We start from the raw sequence: 27,506 nt of genomic DNA, 5'->3' as shown, positions 1-27,506 counted from the left end.
TTCTGTAGGAAATAAGGAGGAGGAGGGGAGTTCTGTATGAAATGAGGAGGGGAGTTCTGTATGAAATGAGGAGGGGAGTTCTGTATGAAATGAGGAGGAGGGGAGTTCTGTATGAAATGAGGAGGAGGGGAGTTCTGTATGAAATGAGGAGGAGGGGAGTTCTGTATGAAATGAGGAGGAGGGGAGTTCTGTATGAAATGAGGAGGAGGGGAGTTCTGTATGAAATGAGGAGGAGGGGAGTTCTGTATGAAATGAGGAGGAGGGGAGTTCTGTATGAAATGAGGAGGAGGGGAGTTCTGTATGAAATGAGGAGGAGGGGAGTTCTGTATGAAATGAGGAGGAGGGGAGTTCTGTATGAAATGAGGAGGAGGGGAGTTCTGTATGAAATGAGGAGGAGGGGAGTTCTGTATGAAATGAGGAGGAGGGGAGTTCTGTATGAAATGAGGAGGAGGGGAGTTCTGTATGAAATGAGGAGGAGGGGAGTTCTGTATGAAATGAGGAGGAGGGGAGTTCTGTATGAAATGAGGAGGAGGGGAGTTCTGTATGAAATGAGGAGGAGGGGAGTTCTGTATGAAATGAGGAGGAGGGGAGTTCTGTATGAAATGAGGAGGAGGGGAGTTCTGTATGAAATGAGGAGGAGGGGAGTTCTGTATGAAATGAGGAGGAGGGGAGTTCTGTATGAAATGAGGAGGAGGGGAGTTCTGTATGAAATGAGGAGGAGGGGAGTTCTGTATGAAATGAGGAGGAGGGGAGTTCTGTATGAAATGAGGAGGAGGGGAGTTCTGTATGAAATGAGGAGGAGGGGAGTTCTGTATGAAATGAGGAGGAGGGGAGTTCTGTATGAAATGAGGAGGAGGGGAGTTCTGTATGAAATGAGGAGGAGGGGAGTTCTGTATGAAATGAGGAGGAGGGGAGTTCTGTATGAAATGAGGAGGAGGGGAGTTCTGTATGAAATGAGGAGGAGGGGAGTTCTGTATGAAATGAGGAGGAGGGGAGTTCTGTATGAAATGAGGAGGAGGGGAGTTCTGTATGAAATGAGGAGGAGGGGAGTTCTGTATGAAATGAGGAGGAGGGGAGTTCTGTATGAAATGAGGAGGAGGGGAGTTCTGTATGAAATGAGGAGGAGGGGAGGTCTGTATGAAATGAGGAGGAGGAGGATGAGGTCTGTCTGAAATGAGGAGGAGGAGGATGAGGTCTGTCTGAAATAAGGAGGAGGAGGACTGTATAAAATAAGGAGGTGGGGGGAAGGGAGAGGACTGTAGGAAATAAGGAGGGGGAGGACTGTATGAAATAAGGGGGGAAGGGGGAGGACTGTAGGAAATGAGGAGGGCGGAGATCTGTAGTTTTGAAAGCACAGGAAAGGATGGAACGTTATGATACTGTATTGATATTGTAAGGAAAGACCAGAATATGATGATGTCTCATTGACGATGCCACCTTTGAATAAAGTCTCTTTCCGACCCCCAGGAGGACCAGGGTTACACGACCCATGTGAGAAGAAGCTGACCAACACCCTGACGGCCATGACAGACGAGGAGGCTGAGGCCATCACCTACAATGCACAGGTAACACCTCACTTCACACCTGTCACTTATAACTCGTGGGATATATAACCTTGTTTTAGCTCAGTGGGCTAACACAGTCTTGTGGCATGCAGGAGACCTAGGTTTCAACCCAGTCGGTCATTCCTGGAGGCCATTACCTACAGCATCCAGGTAGTCCTTGGTGTAGTTGTCTGCAGTGAGTGTTTCGTGTTGACAGCAGCTGGCCAGGGGGACTCCATCCTCTTATCTCTTCTGTAGCCTGGAGATTAGACTCATGTCAGACAGGGGAGAGCCCTTAAAGATGCTCTGCTCAGCTACCTACTCTTATCTGGAGTGGGAGTGGAGTGGGACCGCATCGATACACACCTTATCAATCCAGCCTCACCGCCTCCCACCCAGGATCTGAACCTTCATGATGTGCATGGAAAAGCACTGCCTCATTACCCCTGAGACGTGTGTGTGTGTGAGCCTGTATTTATGTGTATTTACATTCGGAAAGTGTTCAGAACAATCTACACACAATACCCCATAATGACAAACAAAAATTGTTTTTTAGAAATTGCTGCGAATTTATATCAAATTAAAACTGAAATATCACATTTATATAAGTATTCAGACCCTTTACTCAATACTTTGTTGAAGCACCTTTGGCAGTGATTACAGCCTCGAGTCTACTTGGGTATGACGCTACAAGCTTGGCAAACCTGTATTACTGCAACACCTGTATATATCTTCTCTGCAGATCCTCTCAAGCTCTGTCAGGTTGGATGGGGAGCATCGCTGCACAGCTATTTTCAGGTCTCTCCAGAGATGTTAGATCTCTGTGTGTCTGTGCCAATGTTTGTGTTGCTTCACAGTCCCCGCTGTTCCATAAGGTGATTTTAAAAATCTGTTTTCTAAATGTCATTTTACTGCTGTCATGTGCTTATTACTGAGGAGTGACTTCCGTCTGGCCACTCTACCATAAAGGCCTTGGTGGAGTGTTGCAGAGATGGTTGTCTTTCTAGATGGTTCTCCCATATCCACAGAGAAACTCTGGAGCTCTGTCAGAGAGACCATCGTGTTCTTGGTCACCTCCCTGACCAAGGTCCTTCTCCCCCGATTGCTCAGTTTGGCCGGGCAGACAGCTCTAGGAAGAGTCTTGGTGGTTCAAAACTTCTTCCATTTAAGAACGATGGAGGCCACTGTGTTTTTGAGAACCTTCAATGCTGCAGAATTGTTTGGTACCCTTCCCCAGATCTGTGCCTTAACACAATCCTGTCTCTGAGCTCTACGGAAAATTCCTTCGACCTCATAGTGGTTTTTGCTCTGACATTCACTGTCAACTGTGGGATGTTATATTGACAGTTTTTTGAGAGAGAGGATAGAGAGAAGAAGGATGGAGAGAGAGAATGGAGGTGTGTGTGTGCGTGCGCGTGTGAGTGCGTGCGTGCAGCCCCAAAGGCATCTATTTTATCTTAGGTAAGTCTGTGCTGCTTCTCCTTTCATCATTCTCTCAGTGACGAACAGGTGGTGTTAAACTGCCAATCACGATATCCACAATATATTTCCCTGCAGACAGTCATAGAAACAGTGAACCATGAAGACCCAATAGCTTCTCTATGTCACTAGTCTCAGCCACAGCAAAGTGCTGCTCAAATGATATTATTGTATTGTTTACCTGGAGTTAGTACTGGAGCCACTGTTGCTAAGTAAACCCATTGACATCTGGCAACTGATGGCATAAAAACAAACAACAGTAAAAACATTAGTTTTATTTAAATGTATTTGTACTGTCTGTTTTAGACAGTGTCTAAAACTGTCTTTTTCAACACTCACTCACTCACTCACTCACTCACTCACTCACTCACTCACTCTCTCTCTCAGCACGCCCTGAGACTGATGGCGTTTGGTCAGATCTACAAGGTGCTGGAGATGGACCCTCTACCCTCTAGTAAACCCCAGAAGTACCCCTGGTCAGACAGGGATGGTTCTGGGCTAAAGAGGCCTTATGAGGACGGGCCCACGGACGACAAAGACCTCATCAAGAAAATGAAGAGGAACCTGAGGAAAGGTCAGCTCTGCTCCCCTGACCTTGCTCAGTCATTTGACTTGGGCCATGTGATAATATAAGATAAACTTACTTACAATTACGGCCAGTAGTTTCTCTAGTTGGCTATACAGAATAAACAGATCTAGGACCAGGCTATAATAAACCTATCAGAAGGAATTGGTTAGAAGGAAACCGATTTAGCAATGAGCTTCTGGAATAGAATAGTGCACACAACCACACATCACAGTCAAAATGTGAAGCTGTTGTCTGAGGATTCGATCAAACTGTTTCTGTGTTTTGAGATGGTGGTTGGGTAGTGCTACTATGTTAGAATTAGGCAGAAATGATGGTCTTTGGAAAAGGGCTGGGCGATATGGCCAAAATATCATATCATATATATGTTATTTTTCACATTTTTGATGGTATTTTATGCTTTTGACTAATACTAAGTTCTAAATTTGCTTTATTAGTGAGTGATCCCAGGGTGCTTTATGAGTAGTGAGTGATCCCAGGGTGCTTTATGAGTAGTGAGTGATCCCAGGGTGGCAACACATACATTCTCAGTGATTTCAATGGGTCTTTCTCCATTCTGATTGTTTTATACTGTTCAATTCAACTTCAACCAAAAATAATTTCCTGCATTTCCTGCACTCATTTGAGATCATTTCCACACTGCCACGATATGGGCAAAATACTAGGCCTTATATTTAACCAAATGTTGCAATTGGGAATTAAATTAAAACACTTGGGAGAACTGTTGGAATCATGGAAATATAATGTTTATTATAATTCTATAGTTAGAATATAATAGTGGGCACTTTGAATACAGTGTTGTTTGACATGACAACAAATGAAAATGCCATGGATGAGTTATTGTGACATGGTAGGATCCAAAGTGATGTTCCGAAGTTCCGTGTAGCCAACATATTCATGCTTCGCCGATTCCTCTTTGATTTAGAAGATACTGTTGCACAAACAACATGCTGATTTAGGCCTCCACCAATACTGGTATCAGGCTGTATTAGCGAGCTACGTTTGCTCTGACTCACCACTTGTATTAGCTAGTTAGCCAGCTAACTAGCGATTAGCATTAGTGACTAACACGATTTAGCTTAACTTGCTAAGAAAATACAAACTAGCTGTTTGCAGATGTAAGAAACACAAACTAATATTGTAATTATAGAACGCTTGTGGATGTATATTAAAATCAAATTGGAAACAACATTGTTGTCATCAACATTGTTGCATGTGCTGCATTGACCATGCAGACTGAGTGAAAGTGTCTCGTGGGCAAGCAACAACAAATGCGCTCCTTGAGTGACGGGGGCAGGGCTAGGACTATGTGGAAAGGGGCAATGAGAGAGTGAGAGGGATGACTCCGGTAGCGGAGTAAACTATAACAATAGACGTTACACACAGCTTATCACATTTAACAAACCAAACATTCAAGTACCGTTAGAGAAGGTGAAGTAAAAACCCAAACCGGTCAGTGCATCAATACCGTTATATAGTAAAATAAGGAATTACCACCCAGCTCTACTTTGGAAGCAAGGGTCCCCTTTTGTAACATCAAAAGGGGACCCACAATCAAAATCTCCAAGGCAACTTCTCAGGTACAGTGTTCTGTGAATAAGCATTTATAATATCACCATGTATTTAAGACATTTGTTGATTGAACAACAATCACTGTTATTTTGTTTACCCTCTCTTGTATCTCTCCCTGTCTCCCTTTCTCTCTCTATCACTCTCTGTCTCCCTTTCTCTCTCTATCACTCTCTGTCTTCCTTTCTCTCTCTATCACTCTCTGTCTTCCTTTCTCTCTCTATCACTCTCTGTCTTCCTTTCTCTCTCTATCACTCTCTGTCTTCCTTTCTCTCTCTATCACTCTCTGTCTTCCTTTCTCTCTCTATCACTCTCTGTCTTCCTTTCTCTCTCTATCACTCTCTGTCTTCCTTTCTCTCTCTATCACTCTCTGTCTTCCTTTCTCTCTCTATCACTCTCTGTCTTCCTTTCTCTCTCTATCACTCTGTCTTCCTTTCTCTCTCTATCACTCTCTGTCTTCCTTTCTCTCGCTGTCTCCCTTTCTCTTTCGCTCCCTTTCTCTCTCTCTCTCGTTGTCTCTCCTTTACTCTTTCTCTACTCCACCTATCCTCCAGTCCTCGACAGCAAAGCAATAGACACCAACCAACCAATGAATGCTCTGATGCGTCTGAATCAGATACGTCCAGGTCTGCAGTACAAGCTGCTGTCCCAGTCCGGCCCGGTCCACGCTCCTGTCTTTACCATGTCTGTAGACGTAGACAGCACTGTGCACGAAGCCTCAGGCTCCTCCAAGAAAACCGCCAAGCTGCATGTTGCTGTGAAGGTAAAAGATCCCTATATGCCAGGTGACTGAGAGAAGAGGTGGATACATGTTGGGAAGGGGAGGTAAATAAAACGTGTGGTCGGAGGGGGAAGGGGCTAAATAGAGGGCCCTGGTCAACTGAGATGGCACTGCAATGGATCGCAGCCGTTTGACAGGCTCCTGATCAATTCTACTATATATATTTTTAAATTACGCTGGTCTTAACTTTTTTTTGTACATAATGTCTCCGACATTAATTTCCTATGACTGAAAATCACTTCTGAAGATCAGAAGAGAGATCAATAACCTCGGATTACAATTTCTACTTCCAGTCGGCAACTCTGGACATTCTTCTTTCTCCAGACCAGGCCCTAATGCCCAGGATTTTAAAGAGAAATCGACCGTGCAAAAGAGGCAGACGAGCCGGCATCCTGACCAAAATACGTTGGCGAGCTAATAAACCACCTCTACCCTCTGTTCTGTTGGCGAGATAATAAACCGCCTCTACCCTCTGTTCTGTTGGCGAGATAATAAACCGCCTCTACCCTCTGTTCTGTTGGCGAGATAATAAACCGCCTCTACCCTCTGTTCTGTTGGCGAGATAATAAACCGCCTCTACCCTCTGTTCCGTTGGCAAGATAATTAACCGCCTCTACCCTCTGTTCTGTTGGCAAGATAATAAACCTCCTCTACCCTCTGTTCCGTTGGCGAGATAATAAACCTCTACCCTCTGTTCCGTTGGCGAGATAATAAACCTCCTCTACCCTCTGTTCTGTTGGTGAGATAATAAACCTCCTCTACCCTCTGTTCCGTTGGCGAGATAATAAACCTCCTCTACCGTCTGATCGGTTGGCAAGATAATTAACCGCTTCTACCCTCTGTCCTGTTAGCAAACTTAGTCACTAGAGAACAAACTTGACGTTCTGTTCAACATTATCCTACCAACAGGACCTGAAGAAATTTAATATTCTATGTTTGACGGCGTCGTGGCTGAACAAGGACATGGATAATATACATCTCGCTGGCTTTTCCATGCATCGTCAAGAACAGTCGGCAGCCTTGGATAAGATGAGGGGGAGGAGTGTGTCTCTGTGTTAACAACAGCTGGTGCACAATCTCTAATATTATGGAAGTCTTGAGTTTTTGCTTGCCGGAGTTAGAGTACCTCATGATAAGCTGTAGGCCATACTATATATCAAGAGTTTCCATCCATTTTTCATATCTGTCTATTTACATTTACATTTACATTTAAGTCATTTAGCAGACGCTCTTATCCAGAGCGACTTACAAATTGGTGCATTCACCTTATGACATCCAGTGGAACAACCACTTTACAATAGTGCATCTAAATATTTTAAGGGGGGTGAGAAGGATTATTTTATCCTATCCTAGGTATTCCTTAAAGAGGTGGGGTTTCAGGTGTCTCCGGAAGGTGGTGATTGACTCCGCTGTCCTGGCGTCGTGAGGGAGTTTGTTCCACCATTGGGGAGCCAGAGCAGCGAACAGTTTTGACTGAGCTGAGTGGGAACTGTACTTCCTCAGTGGTAGGGAGGCGAGCAGGCCAGAGGTGGATGAACGCAGTGCCCTTATTTGGGTGTAGGGCCTGATCAGAGCCTGGAGGTACTGAGGTGCCGTTCCCCTCACAGCTCCGTAGGCAAGCACCATGGTCTTTACCACCACAAACTGATGCTGGAACTAAAACCACACTCAACGAGCTGCATAGGGCCGTAATCAAACAAAATAATCCACACCCAGAGGCGGCGCTTCTCGTGGCCAGTGATTTTAATGTAGGAAACATTTTTTACCATGACCTTTACTCCACTCACAGAAACACATACAAGGCTCTCCCTTGCCCTCTGACCATAACTCTATCCTCCTGATTCCACCTTACAAGCAAAAACTCTAACTGGAAGTACCAGTGGTCCGATGAAGCGGATTCTAAGATACAGTACTGTTTCGCTTGTACAGACTGGAATATGTTCTGGGATTTATACGAAGGCATTGAGGAGTTTACCACATCATTCACCGGCTTCATTAATAAGTGCATCGACGACGCCTTCCCCACAGTGACCGGACGTACATACGTATCCCAACAACCTGCCCCTCAACGTCAGCAATAGATAGGTGCTGATCCTGTACTACAGGAAACAGAATGCCAAGCTCGCCCCCATCCACATCGACAGGGCTGTAGTGGAGCAGGTCGAGAGCTTCAAGTTCCTCTGTGTCCACATCACCAAGGAATTGACATGGTCCAGACACACAAAGACAGTCGTGAAGAAGTCAAGACACTGCCTCTTCCCAATCAGGAGGCTGAAAAGTTTTGGCATGGGTCCTCAGATCCTCAAAAGGTTCTACAGCTGCACCATTGAGAGCATCTTGACTGCATCACCACTTGGTATGGCAACTGCTTGGAATCCGACCGCAAGGCACTACAGAGGGTGGAGCATACGACCGAGTACATCACTGAGGCTGAGCTCCCTACCATCCAGGTCCTCTATACCAGGCAGTGTCAGAGGAAGGCCTGAACATTTCTCAAAGATTCCAGCCACCCAAGTCATAGACTGTTCTCTCAGCTACCGCACGGCAGGTAGTACCGATGCACCAAGTCTAGAACCAACAGGACCCTGAACAGCTTCTACCCCCAAGCCATAAGACTGCTAAACAGTTAGTCAGAGTAGATATTGGTTAACTATTTAACTATCTGTATTGACCCGTTTTGCACTAACTCTTCTGTCTCATCAAACGCTGCTGCTAATATTTATTATCTATCCTGTTGCCTAGTCATTTGACCCCTACTGTACCTATATGTACATTTCTACCTCAATGACCTTGTACCCCTGCACATTGACTCAGTACTGGTCCCCAGTGTATATAACTAAGTTATCATTACTCATCGTGTTATTATTATTCTACCTTTCTCTGTAATGTCGGGAAGGTCCCGTATGGAAGCATTTCACTATTGGTCCACACCTGTTGTTTTTGAAGAATGTGACAAATAACATTTGATATTGATTTGTGAGTGTGTTTTACAATGCAGTGTACAGTGTGGGAGTGTTGCAGGCTGTTCAGACTACTGAGCTTGAGCTGTACTTCGCCGGCCTGCTTACACATTCACCATAGTAGATGGAGCGGTGTTAGAAAGGACTGTGAAGCTAAACATCTGGTTCAGGTCGGGTCGGTGTGATAGAACTACCAGATAGTACTAATAGTTGTATAGTAGCAACAGCATTGAGGCATTAGTGTTTGTACACAGGGTCACAGTCTAGACAGACAGATAGGTAATATGATTGTATAAGATAAGTAAGTTAGTAGGCCAGAGACACATCTGTTGCGTTGTGTGAGGAGAGAAGTATGCGATTCAGACTAGAGGTCGACTGATTATGATTTTTCAACAGCGATACCGATAAAAAAAAAAATGTATTTGGAATAATGACAATTACTACAATATTGAATGAACACTTATTTTAACTTATATAATACATCAATAAAAATCTATTTAGCCTCAAGTAAATAATGACACATGTTCAATTTGGTTTAAATAATGCAAAAACAAAGTGTTGGAGAATAATATATGCCATTTAGCAGACGCTTTTATCCAAAGCGACTTACAGTCATGTGTGCATACATTCTACGTATGGGTGGTCCCGGGGATCGAACCCACTACCCTGGCGTTACAAGCGCCATGCTCTACCAACTGAGCTACAGAAGGACCACAAGAAAGTAGAAAGAAGAAAGTAAAAGTGCAATATGTACCATGTAAGAAAGCTAACGTTTAAGTTCCTTGCTCAGAACATGAGAACATATGAAAGCTGGTGGTTCCTTTTAACATGAGTCTTCAATATTCCAAGGTAAGAGGTTTTAGGTTGTTTTTTATATAGTATTCATAGGACTATTTATCTCTATACCATTTGTATTTCATATACCTTTGACTATTGGATGTTCTTATAGGCACTTTAGTATTGCCAGTGTAACAGTATAACTTCCGTCCCTCTCCTCACCACTACCTGGGCTCGAACCAGGAACAAAACAACAATAGCCAACCTCGAAGCAGCGTTACCCATCGCTTCATAAAAGCTGCGGCCCTTGCAGGGCAAGGGGAACAACTACTCCAAGTCTCAGAGCAAGTGATGTTTGAAACAGTATTAGCGCACACCCAGCTAACTAGCTAGACATTTCACATTGGTTACACCAGCCATAAGGCTGAAAGGCTTGAAGTCATAAACAGCACTGTGCTTGCGAAGAGCTGCTGGCATAAAACACACGAAAGTGTTGTTTGAATGAATGCTTACGGGCCTGCTGCTGCTTACCATCGCTCAGTCAGACTGCTCTTTCAAATCATAGACTTAGTTATAACATAGTAACACACGGAAATACGAGCCTTTGGGTCATTTAATATGGTCGAATCCAGAAACTATCATTTTGAAAACAAAACGTTTTGGATCCCCCGAACTGACATGGTGAAAATCTGTCGTTCTGCCCCTGAACAAGGCAGTTAACCCACCGTTCCTAGGCCGTCATTGAAAGTAAGAATGTGTTCTTAACTGACTTGCCTAGTTAAATAAAGGTGCCCAAAAATACCGATTTCCGATTGTTATGAAAACTTGAAATCGGCCCTAATTAATCGGCCGACCTCTAATTCAGACACATCTATTGTATTGTGTTGTGTGAGGAGAGGAGAGGAGTCCAATTGTCGGTCATGCAGTGTTGTGTTGTTGGGCTCCAGTTGTGGTCACACAGGGATGACTCTAACCCCCCCTCCTCGCCCCGCCCCACTACTGGATACTGTGGGATAAGGCGGCCAAATCCGTGTAATCCCAAAGTCGATGTGAACAAAGACTCTCCCAAGCATAGAGCTGGGATGATCCTCTATCCTCCAACGATTGCCATAAATGGTCCTGTGCTGCTTTGATCTGGGACGCACGCGCAGGGACGCACGCGCAGGGACGCACGCGCAGGGACGAATTTGCAGGGACGTAGCTGAGGACACCGAGGTCCGGACCTCTGTAATGTTTCCGAAAAACTGTTGAGAGTTAAAATGTTTTGAAACTTGGTTGTGCATCAGCAGTTTTCCTCTTGTAACATGTCACTCAGTTAGGAGGCAGGTAGCCTCGTGGTTAGAGCGTTGGGACAGTAACTGAAAGATTGCTGTTTCGAATCCCGGAGCCCACAAAGCTCTGACGATGTGCCCTTGAGCCAGGAACTTAACCCTAAGTGGTCCTGTAAGTGGCTCTGGATAAGAGGACTGCTAATGACTAGTATAAATCAGCCCATGTCAGTACTACTTTGTTTTTTGGGGTAAATTAGTCTAGTTAGTCTAGCCAGCTATCTAAACTTGTAATAATCATGGCCGAATTACCGACCTAGCACGCAGGGCACCTCAAGGCCCCACATTGATTTGTCACTCAAATACAATATTAACATGGAATAAGTCATGCAAAATGTTTAGAATTGCAGGAAATTAGCTCTAAAACTGCAACAACAAGAAAGTTCCGTAAAGCAAACATATGGTTCCTCTGAGTTAATGAGGCTAAGTGTTTGTAGATGGACTAAACTCAGACTCTGGTAATGGCCCTGCGCGCGCGACTGTGTGTGTATGCATGTTTACGTGCGCACGTGTGTGCGTGTGTCCAGCTGCAGCACAATCACCAATTTGGGTCAGACACAAAGGGTGTTCCTGTTCCATCCACACAGAGAAAGGTACCGGTCCACTGACTACAGAAGCCCCAACTGTACTGTGCTTCTGCTGGTGAATTAGCCTGTAGGGAACCTGCTATTATAGTAATACAGTGTTGGAGATTAAACTCAGTCACTCAGATCCGGAATTCAGGACCGACAGTAGTATTGTTAAGAAGTGAATGAACATTGGGACAGTTTTAGAGGAAGGAATCAGAAGTGGTTGAATATGGAGTTGTACCTGACTTGCATTCATTCCTCTTCATCTCCTCTTCCTCCATCTATTCCTCCCGACTTTCTCATTCCTCCTCTCCTCTTTCTCTTCTAATCCTCCTCCACTTCCCTCTATCGCTCTTCCTCCTCTCCTCTGTCTAGGTCCTTCAGGCGATGGGTTACCCTACAGGGTTTGATACGGACCTGGACTGCAGTGCAGACGAGAAGTCAGACGGAGAGGGGAGGAGTGAATCGTCCACACACAGCAATAACACAACACACTCAGACAGCTCAAATACACTGGAGGTACACTACACACACACACACACACACACACACACACACACACACACACACACACACACACACACACACACACACACACACACACACACACACACACACACACACACACACACACTCTACATACTTTATTTGAATCCACCAATCAAATGTACAAGAAAAGGATCTAAACATTTCAAAGGTCCCTGTATGCGTGGCACTCAAGGGTACAGAAAGAATCTCCTTGTCCAAACAGCTAGGCTGCCCACGACAGCTGAAACAGAGCAGTACCTAGACAATTGCTTTGCCCTAGTTTTTTTGTCAAGCCCGCATACCGGAGGCCACGCCCTGCAAGCCTGTATACCTGGCCGAGACTGCCAAATATCAGCGCCACCAGCTTGCACCTACACCCGAGGCATCCCAGCGTGCCACGAGGGGCTGGTATTTAAGCAGCTTCTTGGCATCCTTCTATGAACAGCAGCCATTTACAACATGGGCAATGGACTCCATTGCATTTGAATCATGTAGAATACAAAATGGATCATGGTCTGCAGGGTACCAGAGTGCTAGATCATATTTTGTTGATAGAGCTTGCAGCCTTAACAGTAAAGGTGAGAATGTTGTTACCAACGGCAGCATTCTGGTTGTTACCAACGGCAGCATTCTGGTTGTTACCAACGGCAGCATTCTGGTTGTTACCAACGGCAGCATTCTGGTTGTTACCAACGGCAGCATTCTGGTTGTTACCAACGGCAGCATTCTGGTTGTTACCAATTCTGGCAGCATTCTGGTTGTTACCAACGGCAGCATTCTGGTTGTTACCAGCATTCTGGTTGTTACAGCATTCTGGTTGTTACCAACGGCAGCATTCTGGTTGTTACCAACGGCAGCATTCTGGTTGTTACCAACGGCAGCATTCTGGTTGTTACCAACGGCAGCATTCTGGTTGTTACCAACGGCAGCATTCTGGTTGTTACCAACGGCAGCATTCTGGTTGTTACCAACGGCAGCATTCTGGTTGTTACCAACGGCAGCATTCTGGTTGTTACCAACGGCAGCATTCTGGTTGTTACCAACGGCAGCATTGTTTTTGTTGAGCATAACATACCTACATGTATGTGGGTATCCATAATAAATGAACAATGAAAATGTCCCAGTCTCGTAACGAGCACGCGCACACACACATACGCGCACGCAAGGCCACCAGAAGCAATATACACTACATGACCAAAAGTATGTGGACGCCTGCTCGTGGAACATCTCATTCCTAAATCATGGGCATTAATATGGAGTTGGTCCACCCTTTGCTGCTATAACAGCCTCTGCTCTTCTGGAAAGGCTTTCCACTAGATGTTGGAACATTGCTGCTGGGACTTGCTTCCATTCAGCCACAAGAGTATTAGTGAGGTCGGGCACTGAGTTTGGGTGGTTAGGCCTGGCTCTTAGTCGACATACCAATTCATCCCATAGGTGTTCAATGGGGTTGAGGGCAGGTCTCTATGTAGGCCAGTCAAGTTCTTCCACACCGATCTAGTCAAACCATTTCTGTATGGACCTCACTTTGTGCCTTCCCACTGGAAGCACAGAAATGTCATTGTATGCTGTAGTGTTAAGATTTCCCTTCACAGGAACTAAGGGGCTTAGCCCAAACCATGAAAACCAGTGCCAGACCATTACTCCTCCTCCACCAAACTTTACTGTTGGCACAATGCATTCGGGCAAGTAGCGTTCTCCTGGCATCCGCCAAACCCAGATTCGTCCATCGGACTGCCAGATGGTAAAGCATGATTCATCGGTCCAGAGGACACGTTTCCACTGATCCAGAGTCCAATGGCGGCGAGCTTTACACCCCTCCAGCCAACGCTTGGCATTGCGCATTGTGATCTTAGGCTTGTGTGCGGCTGCTCGGCCATGGAAACCCATTGTTTGTCTATGGAGAATGCATGGCTGTGTGCTCAATTTTAAACACCTGTCAGCAACTGGTATGGCTGCAATAGCCATATCCACTCATTTGAAGGGGTGTCCACATACTTTTGTATATATAGTGTAGATTCTCTGTTGATCCAGTGTTGCTGGTTATGTTATCTGTCTGTAATGATATTTTTATTCTGTTCTTGTGGTCTCGCAGGTCCGAACTCAGGGTCCTATTCTGACGGCCAGCGGAAAGAACCCCGTCATGGAGCTCAATGAGAAACGCAGAGGTCTGAAGTACGAGCTCATATCAGAGAGCGGGGGCAGCCATGACAAACGCTTCGCCATGGAGGTGAGGAATGCACCGGCCGTTTCTCCACTGGAACAGTATATAACACACACACACACACACACACACACACACACACACACACACACACACACACACACACACACACACACACACACACACACACACACACACACACACACACACACACACACACACACACACACACACACACACACACACACACTGACTGTCTAAGAACTTTGATACAACTCAATGGAGGTTGAGGCATACTACCTGGCTAGCTCATCAGATACTACATCAGTCTTTCCCAGAGCAGTGTAGTGTTGTCTCATCCAGTCATTCCTCCCTCCAGACCAGTGTAGTGTTGTCCCATCCAGTCATTCCTCCCTCCAGACCAGTGTAGTGTTGTCTCATCCAGTCATGTCTCCCTCCAGACCAGTGTAGTGTTGTCCCATCCAGTCATGTCTCCCTCCAGACCAGTGTAGTGTTGTCCCATCCAGTCATTCCTCCCTCCAGACCAGTGTAGTGTTGTCCCATCCAGTCATTCCTCCCTCCAGACCAGTGTAGTGTTGTCCCATCCAGTCATTCCTCCCTCCAGACTAGTGTAGTGTTGTCCCATCCAGTCATTCCTCCCTCCAGACCAGTGTAGTGTTGTCCCATCCAGTCATGTCTCCCTCCAGACCAGTGTAGTGTTGTCCCATCCAGTCATTCCTCCCTCCAGACCAGTGTAGTGTTGTCCCATCCAGTCATTCCTCCCTCCAGACCAGTGTAGTGTTGTCCCATCCAGTCATTCCTCCCTCCAGACCAGTGTAGTGTTGTCCCATCCAGTCATTCCTCCCTCCAGACCAGTGTAGTGTTGTCCCATCCAGTCATTCTTCCCTCTGCTCAGCTGTGATGTTTTCTGTCACGCCTCAGTGACTCAGTGATAGATCCACATCACTTTGCGAAGGTCCAGTCTGTCACACCTGTCATGTAGTGTTTCTCCTGATGGATGCAGGTGTTGAAGCTACAGACCCTTCCTCTGGCTGGTGTCATTAGTCAGCACCAGTAGCAATACAATACCAGCAGACGTACAGGATATCTCTATACTATACCACCAGATATACAGGATATCACTATACCACCAGACATACAGGATATCTCTATACTATACCACCAGACATACAGGATATCTCTATACTATACCACTAGACATACAGGATATCTCTATACTATACCACCAGATAAACAGGATATCTCTATACTATACCACCAGACATACAGGATATCTCTATACTATACCACCAGACATACAGGATATCTCTATACCACCAGACATACAGGATATCTCTATACTATACCACCAGACATACAGGATATCTCTATACTATACCACCAGACATACAGGATATCTCTATACCACCAGACATACAGGATATCTCTATACTATACCACTAGACATACAGGATATCTCTATACTATACCACCAGACATACAGGATATCTCTATACTATACCACCAGACATACAGGATATCTCTATACTATACCACCAGACATACAGGATATCTCTATACCACCAGACATACAGGATATCTCTATACCACCAGACATACAGGATATCTCTATATACCACCAGACATACAGGATATCACTATACCACCAGACATACAGGATATCTCTATACTATACCACCAGACATACAGGATATCTCTATACTATACCACCAGATATACAGGATATCTCTATACTATACCACCAGATATACAGGATATCTCTATACTATACCACCAGATATACAGGATATCTCTATACTATACCACCAGACATACAGGGTATCTCAATACTATACCACCAGACATACAGGATATCACTATACCACCAGACATACAGGATATCTCTATACTATACCACTAGACATACAGGATATCTCTATACTATACCACCAGACATACAGGATATCTCTATACTATACCACCAGACATACAGGATATCTCTATACTATACCACCAGATATACAGGATATCTCAATACTATACCACCAGATATACAGGATATCTCTATACTATACCACTAGACATACAGGATATCTCTATACTATACCACCAGACATACAGGATATCCTGTAGTAAAACAGAAGTACAAATAAAATCAGATCCAATTTTATTGGTCACATACACATGGTTAGCAGATGTTATTGCGAGTGTAGTGAAATGCTTGTGCTTCTAGATCCGACCGTGCAGCAGTACCTAACAGGTAATATTTAACAATTACACAACAAAACCTAATATCTAACAATTACACAACCAAACCTAATAGACACAATCTAGTAAAGGAATGGGATGAGAGAATATATAAGTATAAAATATATGGATGGGCAGTGACAGAGTGGCTAAGATGCAATAGATAGTGAAGAATAGATAGTGAAGTATACAGTATACATTATATATATATATATATTAGATGAGTAAATAAAATAAAAATCCTTGTCAGCATTGTCAACATCTGATCAGCTCCTCTTTATCCAACGCATGCTTACTGTGTGTGTGTGTGTGCGTGCGTGTGCGTGCGTGTGTGTGTGTGTGTGTGTGTCTCTCCAGGTGGAGGTGGATGGTCAGAAGTTCCGGGGGGCGGGGCCTAATAAGAAGGTAGCGAAGGCATCCGCTGCGTTGGCTGCTCTGGAGAAACTGTTCTCTGGTCCCAACGCCACCGCTATCAAGAAGAAGAAGATCATCCCTCAACACTCTGTACGTTAGCAGTACTGTCTCTCTGATCAGCTATCAACACTTTCTGTTTACAGGAGTCTGAGTGGTCAGTTAGCAATATACATTTTTTAGAGCATTTTTTAGAGCTCTCCAGGCCTGTTCCTGGAGAGTTACTGTCCTGTAGTGATTTACTCCAACCCTGTTCCTGGAGAGTTACTGTCCTGTAGTGTTTCACTCCAACCCTGTTCCTGGAGAGTTACTGTCCTGTAGTGATTTACTCCAACCCTGTTCCTGGAGAGTTACTGTCCTGTAGGGATTCACTCCAACCCTGTTCCTGGAGAGTTACTGTCCTGTAGGGATTCACTCCAACCCTGTTCCTGGAGAGTTACTGTCCTGTAGGGTTTCACTCCAACCCTGTTCCTGGAGAGTTACTGTCCTGTAGTGTTTTACTCCAACCCTGTTCCTGGAGAGTTACTGTCCTGTAGGGTTTCACTCCAACCCTGTTCCTGGAGAGTTACTGTCCTGTAGTGTTTTACTCCAACCCTGTTCCTGGAGAGTTACTGTCCTGTAGGGTTTCACTCCAACCCTGTTCCTGGAGAGTTACTGTCCTGTAGTGTTTTACTCCAACCCTGTTCCTGGAGAGTTACTGTCCTGTAGTGTTTTACTCCAACCCTGTTCCTGGAGAGTTACTGTCCTGTAGGGATTCACTCCAACCCTGTTCCTGGAGAGTTACTGTCCTGTAGGGATTCACTCCAACCCTGTTCCTGGAGAGTTACTGTCCTGTAGGGATTCACTCCAACCCTGTTCCTGGAGAGTTACTGTCCTGTAGGGATTCACTCCAACCCTGTTCCTGGAGAGTTACTGTCCTGTAGGGATTCACTCCAACCCTGTTCCTGGAGAGTTACTGTCCTGTAGGGATTCACTCCAACCCTGTTCCTGGAGAGTTACTGTCCTGTAGGGATTCACTCCAACCCTGTTCCTGGAGAGTTACTGTCCTGTAGTGTTTCACTCCAACCCTGTTCCTGGAGAGTTACTGTCCTGTAGGGTTTCACTCCAACCCTGTTCCTGGAGAGTTACTGTCCTGTAGGGATTCACTCCAACCCTGTTCCTGGAGAGTTACTGTCCTGTAGTGTTTCACTCCAACCCTGTTCCTGGAGAGTTACCGTCCTGTAGGGTTTCACTCCAACCCTGTTCCTGGAGAGTTACTGTCCTGTACGGTATCACTCCAACCCTGTTCCTGGAGAGTTACTGTCCTGTAGGGATTCACTCCAACCCTGTTCCTGGAGAGTTACTGTCCTGTAGGGATTCACTCCAACCCTGTTCCTGGAGAGTTACTGTCCTGTAGGGTTTCACTCCAACCCTGTTCCTGGAGAGTTCACCTCCAACCCTGTTCCTGGAGAGTTACTGTCCTGTAGGGATTCACTCCAACCCTGTTCCTGGAGAGTTACTGTCCTGTAGTGTTTCACTCCAACCCTGTTCCTGGAGAGTTACTGTCCTGTAGGGTTTCACTCCAACCCTGTTCCTGGAGAGTTACTGTCCTGTAGGGATTCACTCCAACCCTGTTCCTGGAGAGTTACTGTCCTGTAGTGTTTCACTCCAACCCTGTTCCTGGAGAGTTACCCTGTCCTGTTCCTGGAGGTTACTGTCCTGTTTCACTCCAACCCTGTTCCTGGAGAGTTACTGTCCTGTAACCCTGTTCCTGGAGAGTTACTCACTCCAACCCTGTTCCTGGAGAGTTACTGTCCTGTAGGGATTCACTCCAACCCTGTTCCTGGAGAGTTACTGTCCTGTAGGGTTATCACTCCAACCCTGTTCCTGGAGAGTTACTGTCCTGTAGGGTTTCACTCCAACCCTGTTCCTGGAGAGTTACTGTCCTGTAGTGTTTCCTGGACTGTCCAACCCTGTTCCTGGAGAGTTACTGTCCTGTAGGGTTTCACTCCAACCCTGTTCCTGGAGAGTTACTGTCCTGTAGAGAGTTACTGTCCTGTAGTGTTTCACTCCAACCCTGTTCCTGGAGAGTTACTGTCCTGTAGGGATTCACTCCAACCCTGTTCCTGGAGAGTTACTGTCCTGTAGGGTTTCAACCCTGTTCCTGGAGAGTTACAACCCTGTTCCTGGAGAGTTACTGTCCTGTAGGGTTTCACTCCAACCCTGTTCCTGGAGAGTTACTGTCCTGTAGTGTTTCACTCCAACCCTGTTCCTGGAGAGTTACTGTCCTGTAGGGTTTCACTCCAACCCTGTTCCTGGAGAGTTACTGTCCTGTAGTTCCTGGAGAGTTTCCTGTAGGGTTTCACTCCAACCCTGTTCCTGGAGAGTTACTGTCCTGTAGGGTTTCACTCCAACCCTGTTCCTGGAGAGTTACTGTCCTGTAGGGTTTCACTCCAACCCTGTTCCTGGAGAGTTACTGTCCTGTAGTGTTTCACTCCAACCCTGTTCCTGGAGAGTTACTGTCCTGTAGTGTTTCACTCCAACCCTGTTCCTGGAGAGCTACCTTCCTGTAGGGTATCACTCCAACCCTGTTCCTGGAGAGTTACCGTCCTGATCAGTCATCAATACTGCCTTGTTTACATTTACATTTAGCATACGCTCTTATCCAGAGCAATTTACAGGAGCAATTAGGTAGTGGTTTCACTTAAGTACCCTTGCTCAAGGGTTCCTGGAGATTACTGTCTTAACCCTGTTCCTAGGCTACCTGAAGAATCTTATCAGGTATCAATACTTCCTCTCTTACCTTCTCAACCTGAGAAGTCTCTAATATAGATTCTTTCCAAACTATCAATACTGCCTGTTTACAGGGTAGTCTGATCAGTCATCAACACAGCCAGTTTACAGGGTAGTCTGATCAGTCATCAATACTGCCTGTTTACAGGGTAGTCTGATCAGTCATCAACACAGCCTGTTTACAGGGTAGTCTGATCAGTCATCAACACAGCCAGTTTACAGGGTAGTCTGATCAGTCATCAATACTGCCTGTTTACAGGGTAGTCTGATCAGTCATCAATACTGCCTGTTTACAGGGTAGTCTGATCAGTCATCAATACTGCCTGTTTACAGGGTAGTCTGATCAGTCATCAACACAGCCACTTTACAGGGTAGTCTGATCAGTCATCAACACAGCCTGTTTACAGGGTAGTCTGATCAGTCATCAATACAGCCTGTTTACAGGGTAGTCTGATCAGTCATCAATACAGCCAGTTTACAGGGTAGTCTGATCAGTCATCAACACAGCCACTTTACAGGGTAGTCTGATCAGTCATCAATACAGCCTGTTTACAGGGTAGTCTGATCAGTCATCAATGCTACTTGTTTACTACTGTTTCTGTGTCCCTGTAGACAAAATGTTCCCTAGCTGCAGCAGTGGCAGCCTCAGCAGTAGCAGCCCAGGTGGCCAGAGGGAGAGGTAGAGCGGCAGCCCTGACCAGTGGAGCCTTCATTACCACAGCCACTGCACCAGGATACACACAGATACCAGGTACATGGAAATATATGGGTCATCTTTTGTGTGTGTTTTGTCTCTGTCTGACCTGTCCAGTTCCCTGCCATAACAGTGTGTGTGTGTTATCATTATGTCCAGTCAACCAGCGATACTAATAGTCTACATGGCTTTAAAATGTGTGACAGGCTTCGGGACCCCATATGGATACAGTGCTGCAGCCGCCCCAGCCTATGGTAAGTCTATAGGGTTAACTTCTACCTCACTATTCTTTTCCTTCCTACACCTGTTGGAGGCCCTACTGGAAAACAACACTGCATATTCCCATTGAGTCGGGAGTTACATATAGAGGTCGAAATTGAAACTGAAGAATCGGGTGAATTTAAGAGCTAAATAAAAAATGGAACTGATCATAACCTTTTGGTTCTTACTGTGGTTGGAGCAAGCCTTGTTGCGCTTCTTCACCCGCCTGAGTGTCCAGACTGCTGCTTGTTCTGCCCTTCTGCTTGTCTGTCTGTCTGTCCGTCAGTCTGCCCACCCTGACTCTCTGGACATCTCTCTCCTCAGTGTAAACCCCCCAGGCTCTCTATCCACAGCCAGATAGCCCATTCAAAGCTGCCCAGGCCAGGCATGGACCGATGCCACCAACACACACAAAGACCGTCTATATGGATTATACCCACTAACAATACCTCTGTAGACTACCTTCTAACCAAAGCTAGCTCTACTGTAATGCAGTACACACACACACACACACACACACACACACACACACACACACACACACACACACACACACACACACACACACACACACACACACACACACACACACACACACACACACACACACACACACACACACACACACACACACACACAACCTCTTCCAACCAATTGTATCTCAAAGCTCTACTAAATCCTTATAAACAAGGGATACATTAACAGTGGACTGTTTAATTCACTCTACACTAGGGCTGTCCCAGACGTTTATGTCGACCGAGAGTATCGTCGCAAATGTTCCCTCAAATTATTTGTGGCACTGAGCAAATTTCAGGTCTGCTGGGCGCAAACTTGAAAATTGTGAAAATTCTGTGCAACTTCCAGCGCGTGTTTACTGTGAATACTGAGGTTGTACCCGCTTTAAGTTACAGTTTTAACAGTGGCCAAGTAGGCTACTGTGGCTATTTGATCATAATGTAGACCTACCATCAAAAACTATGGTGAAAATGCATCCCCTTACATGCTGACCAGACCGGACACGTCGCGTGCGAGAGCGTCACAAAATACATTTAGAAATGTTGTCGCGCGCCAACGAGCATCTGCGATCAATTAGGCCTATTTTCCACCAGATAAGAGCAGGACATTTTTTTCCCCTTTCACACCGAGTGGTCAAAAGAGTTTTTTTCCAATAGACTACGTTGAGGAACTTATTGTCCTTCTCAATGGATGGAAAATCAGACTTCGTTTACTTGCTGTTAGAGATTAAGAAAAAATAACTTTGTGAAGCTGTGGTGGTGGTGAGTTAAGACAATTAGAAATACTATCAGATCCCCAGATGGGCACATCTGATGATGGGCCTAGACCCACTTCTATGGATAATCAGGTGCACGTGTGCTCTCACTCAACCAGAGCACTTACAAATGGAGGAATACTGGTGGTACTGGTGTGCCATCCCGCAGCCTACGCAATGGATTAGTCTACTGAGGCATGCGTGAATCAGACAGGTGTCTCGTGTGCCATACATTTGATATATATTTGCTACTGCTCGACTAAAAAAATATTGGTCGACCAACAGCCTATCGACCAAACAATCGACCAGTCAACTAAATGAGATCAGCCCTACTGTCCACATATTGTAGGTTTCCCACTTCTAGATTAGACTGGCTGGTCCTCTGGCTAGACTTGCTGGTCGGTCAGTCAGCTGTGGCCTGCTCAGTCTCTGCCAGGCAGCCAGTAGCTTGTCTAAGATCTCTGGAGGGTTTGAATATCTCCCATAGTCTCTTTCATCGCTACAAAACTAGATCAGATTCAATGTGCTCTGCTCTCCTCCACTTCCCCCACTCCACCCCCTTCCCCTTTCACTCTCAGCATAATTCAATATAGCACTTAGCGGTTTGAGGACAGCAACACTCACGATGCTCAATCACTCACACCCACTTTGTCTTACAGATTTATACACTCAAAAACATATGATAATGCAAAAAAATATATACATACTCTCTCGCTCTTTTCCCCTCCCTCTCGCTCTTTTCCCCTCCCTCTCTCTCTTTTCCCCTCCCTCTCTCTCTTTTCCCCCTCCCTCTCTCTCTTTTCCCCTCCCTCTCTCTTTTCCCCTCCCTCCCTCTCTTTTCCCCTCCCTCTCTCTCTTTTCCCCTCCCTCTCTCTCTTTTCCCCTCCCTCTCTCTCTTTTCCCCTCCCTCTCTCTCTCTTTTCCCCTCCCTCTCTCTCTTTTCCCCTCCCTCTCTCTCTTTTCCCCTCCCTCTCTCTCTTTTCCCCTCCCTCTCTCTCTTTTCCCCTCCCTCTCTCTCTTTTCCCCTCCCTCTCTCTCTTTTCCCCTCCCTCTCTCTCTTTTCCCCTCCCTCTCTCTCTTTTCCCCTCCCTCTCTCTCTTTCCCCTCCCTCTCTCTCTTTTCCCCTCCCTCTCTCTCTTTTCCCCTCCCTCTCTCTCTTTTCCCCTCCCTCTCTCTCTTTTCCCCTCCCTCTCTCTCTTTTCCCCTCCCTCCCTCCACCTCTCCCTCTCTCTCGATCACACAAACCCTAATCTTCGAACAAACTGGTCCTTGTGTGTTGTTGCGTGGCATTGGGAGGCCCCTCCCCTCTTTCACAGAGAGAGCTGCCTGTTTCTGGTTCTGGGTGCTTTGAATGAGTCTTATGTTCAGGATGGGAGACTGGACCGGGCTGGTTACAGGGTGGACACAACATATTCATAAAGGAACCGCCAGAGAACCATGGGTTTGTATTCACAAAGAGTCTCAGTGTAGGAGTGCTGATATAGGATCAGTTTTGTCTTTGAATAAGATTATATGAACAGATGGGACCTGTCCGTATAGAGCCCAGCACTCCTGCTCTGATATACTTTCTGAATATGGGCCTTAACCTTGCATGGGGCTGGACTCCAGGCTCCATACTCCTTTATTTACTCTGAAGTGGAGTGCTGTACGTTTGGTATTATCCAGTTATACAGTGGGTATCATAAACATACACCCTGTTGGATCTTTCCACATTGTGTTGTGTTACAAAGTGGGATTGAAGCAGATTTAATTGTGATTGTTTTGATCTACACCAAATACTCCATGTCAAAGTGAAAATATTATTTTTTTTTTACAAATGAATACATTTTTTTACACCTAAAATATTGTTGTTGCAAAAGTATTCATCCCCTTTTTTCAGGGGGTGAATCACATAAGTCACATGGACCCACTCTGTGTGAAATAATTGTGGTTTACTTGAAGAAAGGACAGACCTGCACTCACTGAAATATTCCTTAAGATTTCATGTATTTTGTCAGAACAAACGGACTGCAGCTTTTGTAGGCGTTTGGAGAACAATAGTCATCCACCCACTTAAAAAAAAAAAATGAACCTTTATTTAACTAGGCAAGTCAGTTAAGAACATATTCTTATTTTCAATGACGGCCTGGGAACAGTGGGTTAACTGCCTGTTCAGGGGCAGAACGACAGATTTGTACCTTGTCAGCGCGGGGGTTTGAACTCACAACCTTCCGGTTACTAGTCCAACGCTCTAACCACTAGGCTACGCTGCCACCCCAAATTTATAGATGACAACACATTGCCATACTGTTATTATTTACATCCATTAAATCATTGTAAATAAAGAAAGAAGCTGTACTGAAATGTGTTTGTTCTCCAAATGCTGACGAAGGACGGACGCCGAAATGTGTCCATTTGTTAAGACTGCTGCTGCTAAAAATATATATTAAAAGTATATTAAAATAATATTTCAGTGAGTGCAGGTTTTTCCCTTTATTTGAGTATATGTCTTTTGAACCCAGTTACTACTACAAGAATTTGATCTGAGCAAGCCAGTTTCTCTTTTTGAAATAATATGAATGACTTCCCCTTCCTCTGTCCCCCATACATACAACATCTAAGGTCCCTCAGTCCAGTATTCCATTTCAAACACAGATTCAAATATCAGGGAGCTTTTTTTGAAAGTGAAGGGCAGTGATTGGTAGATGGGTAACAATAACAAATCAGACATTGAATATTTCTTTCAGCACATGGTCAAGTTAATAATGAAGCTGTGGATGATGTATGAACCACCTAGACACATGGAAGATGCAGTCGTCCTGAACTGCGCTGCATCATGTATGCAACAAGGCACTAAAGTAATAACTTTAAAAAACATGACAAAGGAAAACACATTTTGGCCTTAATGCAAAGCCTTATGTTTGGGGCAAATGCAACACAACACATCACTGAGTAACTGTCTCCTTATTTTCAAACATGGTGTTGGCTGCATCATGGTATTGGTATGCTTGACATCGGCAAAGACTGGGTCATTTTTCCAGGATAAAAACAAACGCAATGGAGCTAAGCACAGGCAAAATCCTATAGGAAAACCTTGTTCAGTCTTCTTTCCACCAGTAACTGGAGGATGAATTCACCTTTCAGCAGGACAATAACCTAAAACACAAGGCCAAATATACACTGGAGTTGTTTACCAAGAAGACAGTGAATGTTCCTGAGTGGCCAAGTTACAGTTTTGATTTAAGCCTGCTTGAAGATTGATGGTAAGACTTGAAAGTTGCTGTCTAGCCATGATCCCCAACACCTTGACATCTTGAAATTAATAATGGGAAAATATTGCACAATCCAGGTGTGCAAAGCTCTTAAGCCCTTGTTCACACTGCAGGCCTTAATACGTTAAACTAATTAGCTATTTAGCTATTAGCTAGGTAGCTATTTAGCTATTAGCTAGGTTGCTATTTAGCTATTAGCTAGGTAGCTATTTAGCTATTAGTGAGGTAACTATTTAGCTATTAGTGAGGTAACTATTTAGCTATTAGCTAGGTACCTATTTAGCTATTAGTGAGGTAGCTATTTAGCTATTAGCGAGGTAGCTATTTAGCTATTAGCTAGGTAACTATTTAGCTGTTAGCTAGGTACCTATTTAGCTATTAGCTAGGTACCTATTTAGCTATTAGTGAGGTAGCTATTTAGCTATTAGCTAGGTACCTATTTAGCTTTCTAGCACATTCACTCATTTGTTTGTTTGTAAAAAAATAATAATTTTAAAACACTTGAGGGTCACATGGCCGGAATCAAATTTGTATCGGACTTCAAACCACCGACGAAGATGGTTTGAAATGTGGCTTGAAATATCTGATTCCATGTGCTTTTTGGCTGTTCAGGCTGCAGGAAAAATAGCACATTCGATATGCAAATAAAATTGGACTTGAGTCACATCAAACTGCCAATGTGAACAAGGCTTTAGAGACTTGCCTAATAAGACTCACAGCTGTAATCACTGCCAAAGATGTTTCTAACATGTATTGACTCAGGGGGTTGAATACTTATCTAATCAAGATATTAATTTTTCCTTTTTCATTCGTCTTTAAAAATTGTAGAATTGTTCTTCCACTTTGACATTACAGAGTATTTTGTGTAGATCCTTGACCAAAAATTCTAATTACATCCATTTTAATTCCACTTTGTAACACAATAAAATGTGAAGGAATCCAAGTGGGTGAATACTTATGATAGTCTATGGGCCAGGACCATATAACTGTAATGTCTAAAATACCCCATTTATCCCGTAACCCTTGTGGCTCGATCCGACCCAGCCTGGTCTCTGCCTGCTATATTACGAGTGTTCCTTTAGTACCCGCTCAGTCGTGTCAGTCATGGCATTATTAAGGAAGTCCTGGTATTGGCTGCTGTGAGATCAGATAACATATCCTGTCCACTACCCCCCCAGTCCCCGTCAGTGCTTCTGAGATGCTGTTGCATGCTGGTTAATCGTCCCCACTATAATCTATCTATCTATCTGACTCTCACTGGTGTGTGGCGCTCAGCCTCATGTTGCTGCTTTGGGATTTCTATATGGGTTCAAGACTGTGAGAAACACACACTCAAGAACACACACTCAAGTACACAATAATATCCTTTCCATATTACAGTACCTATAAACAAAGACAAAGAAACCAGCCAACCAACCACAGCCCTGCATTGTTCACCACCATTGACATGTTGGTCTTCCTTCCTCCTCCTCCTCTCACACATTGCCCCTCTCTCTGTGTTCTACTGTATAGCTCTGCACACAGGGTCTGTCTAGGGCCTAGACCATAGAAATTAAATGAATAGAGCAATGCTGCTTTGACGATAGCATTTAAAAAATGGATAACCTGGTGTTCTATTGATTCTAGTTCTGTGGCCTAGACTCTGGGTATAGTAGCTAGTAGATCAGAACAGAAGCGTTTGTTTTTCTTTTGCCCTGCCTGCCGTGGACTCATGTGGAGTATTCTCTGTTTTCATGTCTCCCCTCAAGGTTTCTCCCCCAACAGAATGCTTCTGTTGCCTGTTATGAAAATGCCCGCCTACCCCGTCCCCCACTACTCCTTCTTTTAGAACAGGGACCCCAAAACACCCCACTAGAAGGGAATCTGAGTCTTTTTATTTGTCCTACATATGGAGGGAGAAGTGAACAAAAGGACTTGAGCAGAATATGATTTGTAAAAGAAGTGTATTTTGATGATAAAGATTTAAAGAATAATAAAAAATAAAACTTGATTTGTACCGTGAATCGTTACCTCATTCTTTTGAATCTAAATGATGTCATACTTTTTTGTTATTTGTTGTTTCTGTTCTTAAGTAGGAAAGATGTAGGCCTTGCAATTTGGCACAGAACACATTCTCTGTAAACCTGAGCTGTGTGAAGGATGCAAACGAATTATAATTGAACTATTGTGGACAAATAAAACCTTTTTATATATCCTACAACAATCTGAGCGCTGCCTGTTGTCTAACCGAAACAAGGGACAGTAATAGTATATACAGCCTTATGGGCTACACTATTGTAGCACTATCTATTTGGCTAGAGAAGCTATTTGAAGCT

The 27,506-nt window shown here is 44.7% G+C and overlaps 1 protein-coding gene across 8 annotated transcripts in view; it reads left to right on the top strand.

The window, feature by feature from the left end:
* LOC123999283 (spermatid perinuclear RNA-binding protein-like) overlaps window positions 1-27,194 on the top strand; it is a 209,602-nt gene extending 182,408 nt beyond the window's left edge. For all 8 annotated transcript variants that reach the window (XM_046304892.1, XM_046304886.1, XM_046304889.1 and 5 more), the window contains 9 exons: window positions 1,468-1,565; window positions 3,411-3,597; window positions 5,733-5,941; window positions 11,969-12,112; window positions 14,217-14,351; window positions 16,890-17,036; window positions 20,328-20,466; window positions 20,616-20,663; window positions 26,940-27,194. In XM_046304892.1, the coding sequence (XP_046160848.1) occupies window positions 1,468-1,565; window positions 3,411-3,597; window positions 5,733-5,941; window positions 11,969-12,112; window positions 14,217-14,351; window positions 16,890-17,036; window positions 20,328-20,466; window positions 20,616-20,663; window positions 26,940-27,019 (1,187 nt within the window). In that variant the 3' untranslated portion in view covers window positions 27,020-27,194. The remainder of the gene's footprint in view (window positions 1-1,467; window positions 1,566-3,410; window positions 3,598-5,732; window positions 5,942-11,968; window positions 12,113-14,216; window positions 14,352-16,889; window positions 17,037-20,327; window positions 20,467-20,615; window positions 20,664-26,939) is intronic.
* The last annotated feature ends 312 nt before the right edge of the window (window positions 27,195-27,506 follow it).

The sequence above is a fragment of the Oncorhynchus gorbuscha genome, linkage group LG16 (genome assembly GCF_021184085.1).
Source record: "Oncorhynchus gorbuscha isolate QuinsamMale2020 ecotype Even-year linkage group LG16, OgorEven_v1.0, whole genome shotgun sequence".
Lineage (NCBI taxonomy): Eukaryota > Metazoa > Chordata > Actinopteri > Salmoniformes > Salmonidae > Oncorhynchus > Oncorhynchus gorbuscha.
Note: the sequence above shows the minus strand (reverse complement) of the source record. Positions and strands in the feature narration are given on the sequence as shown.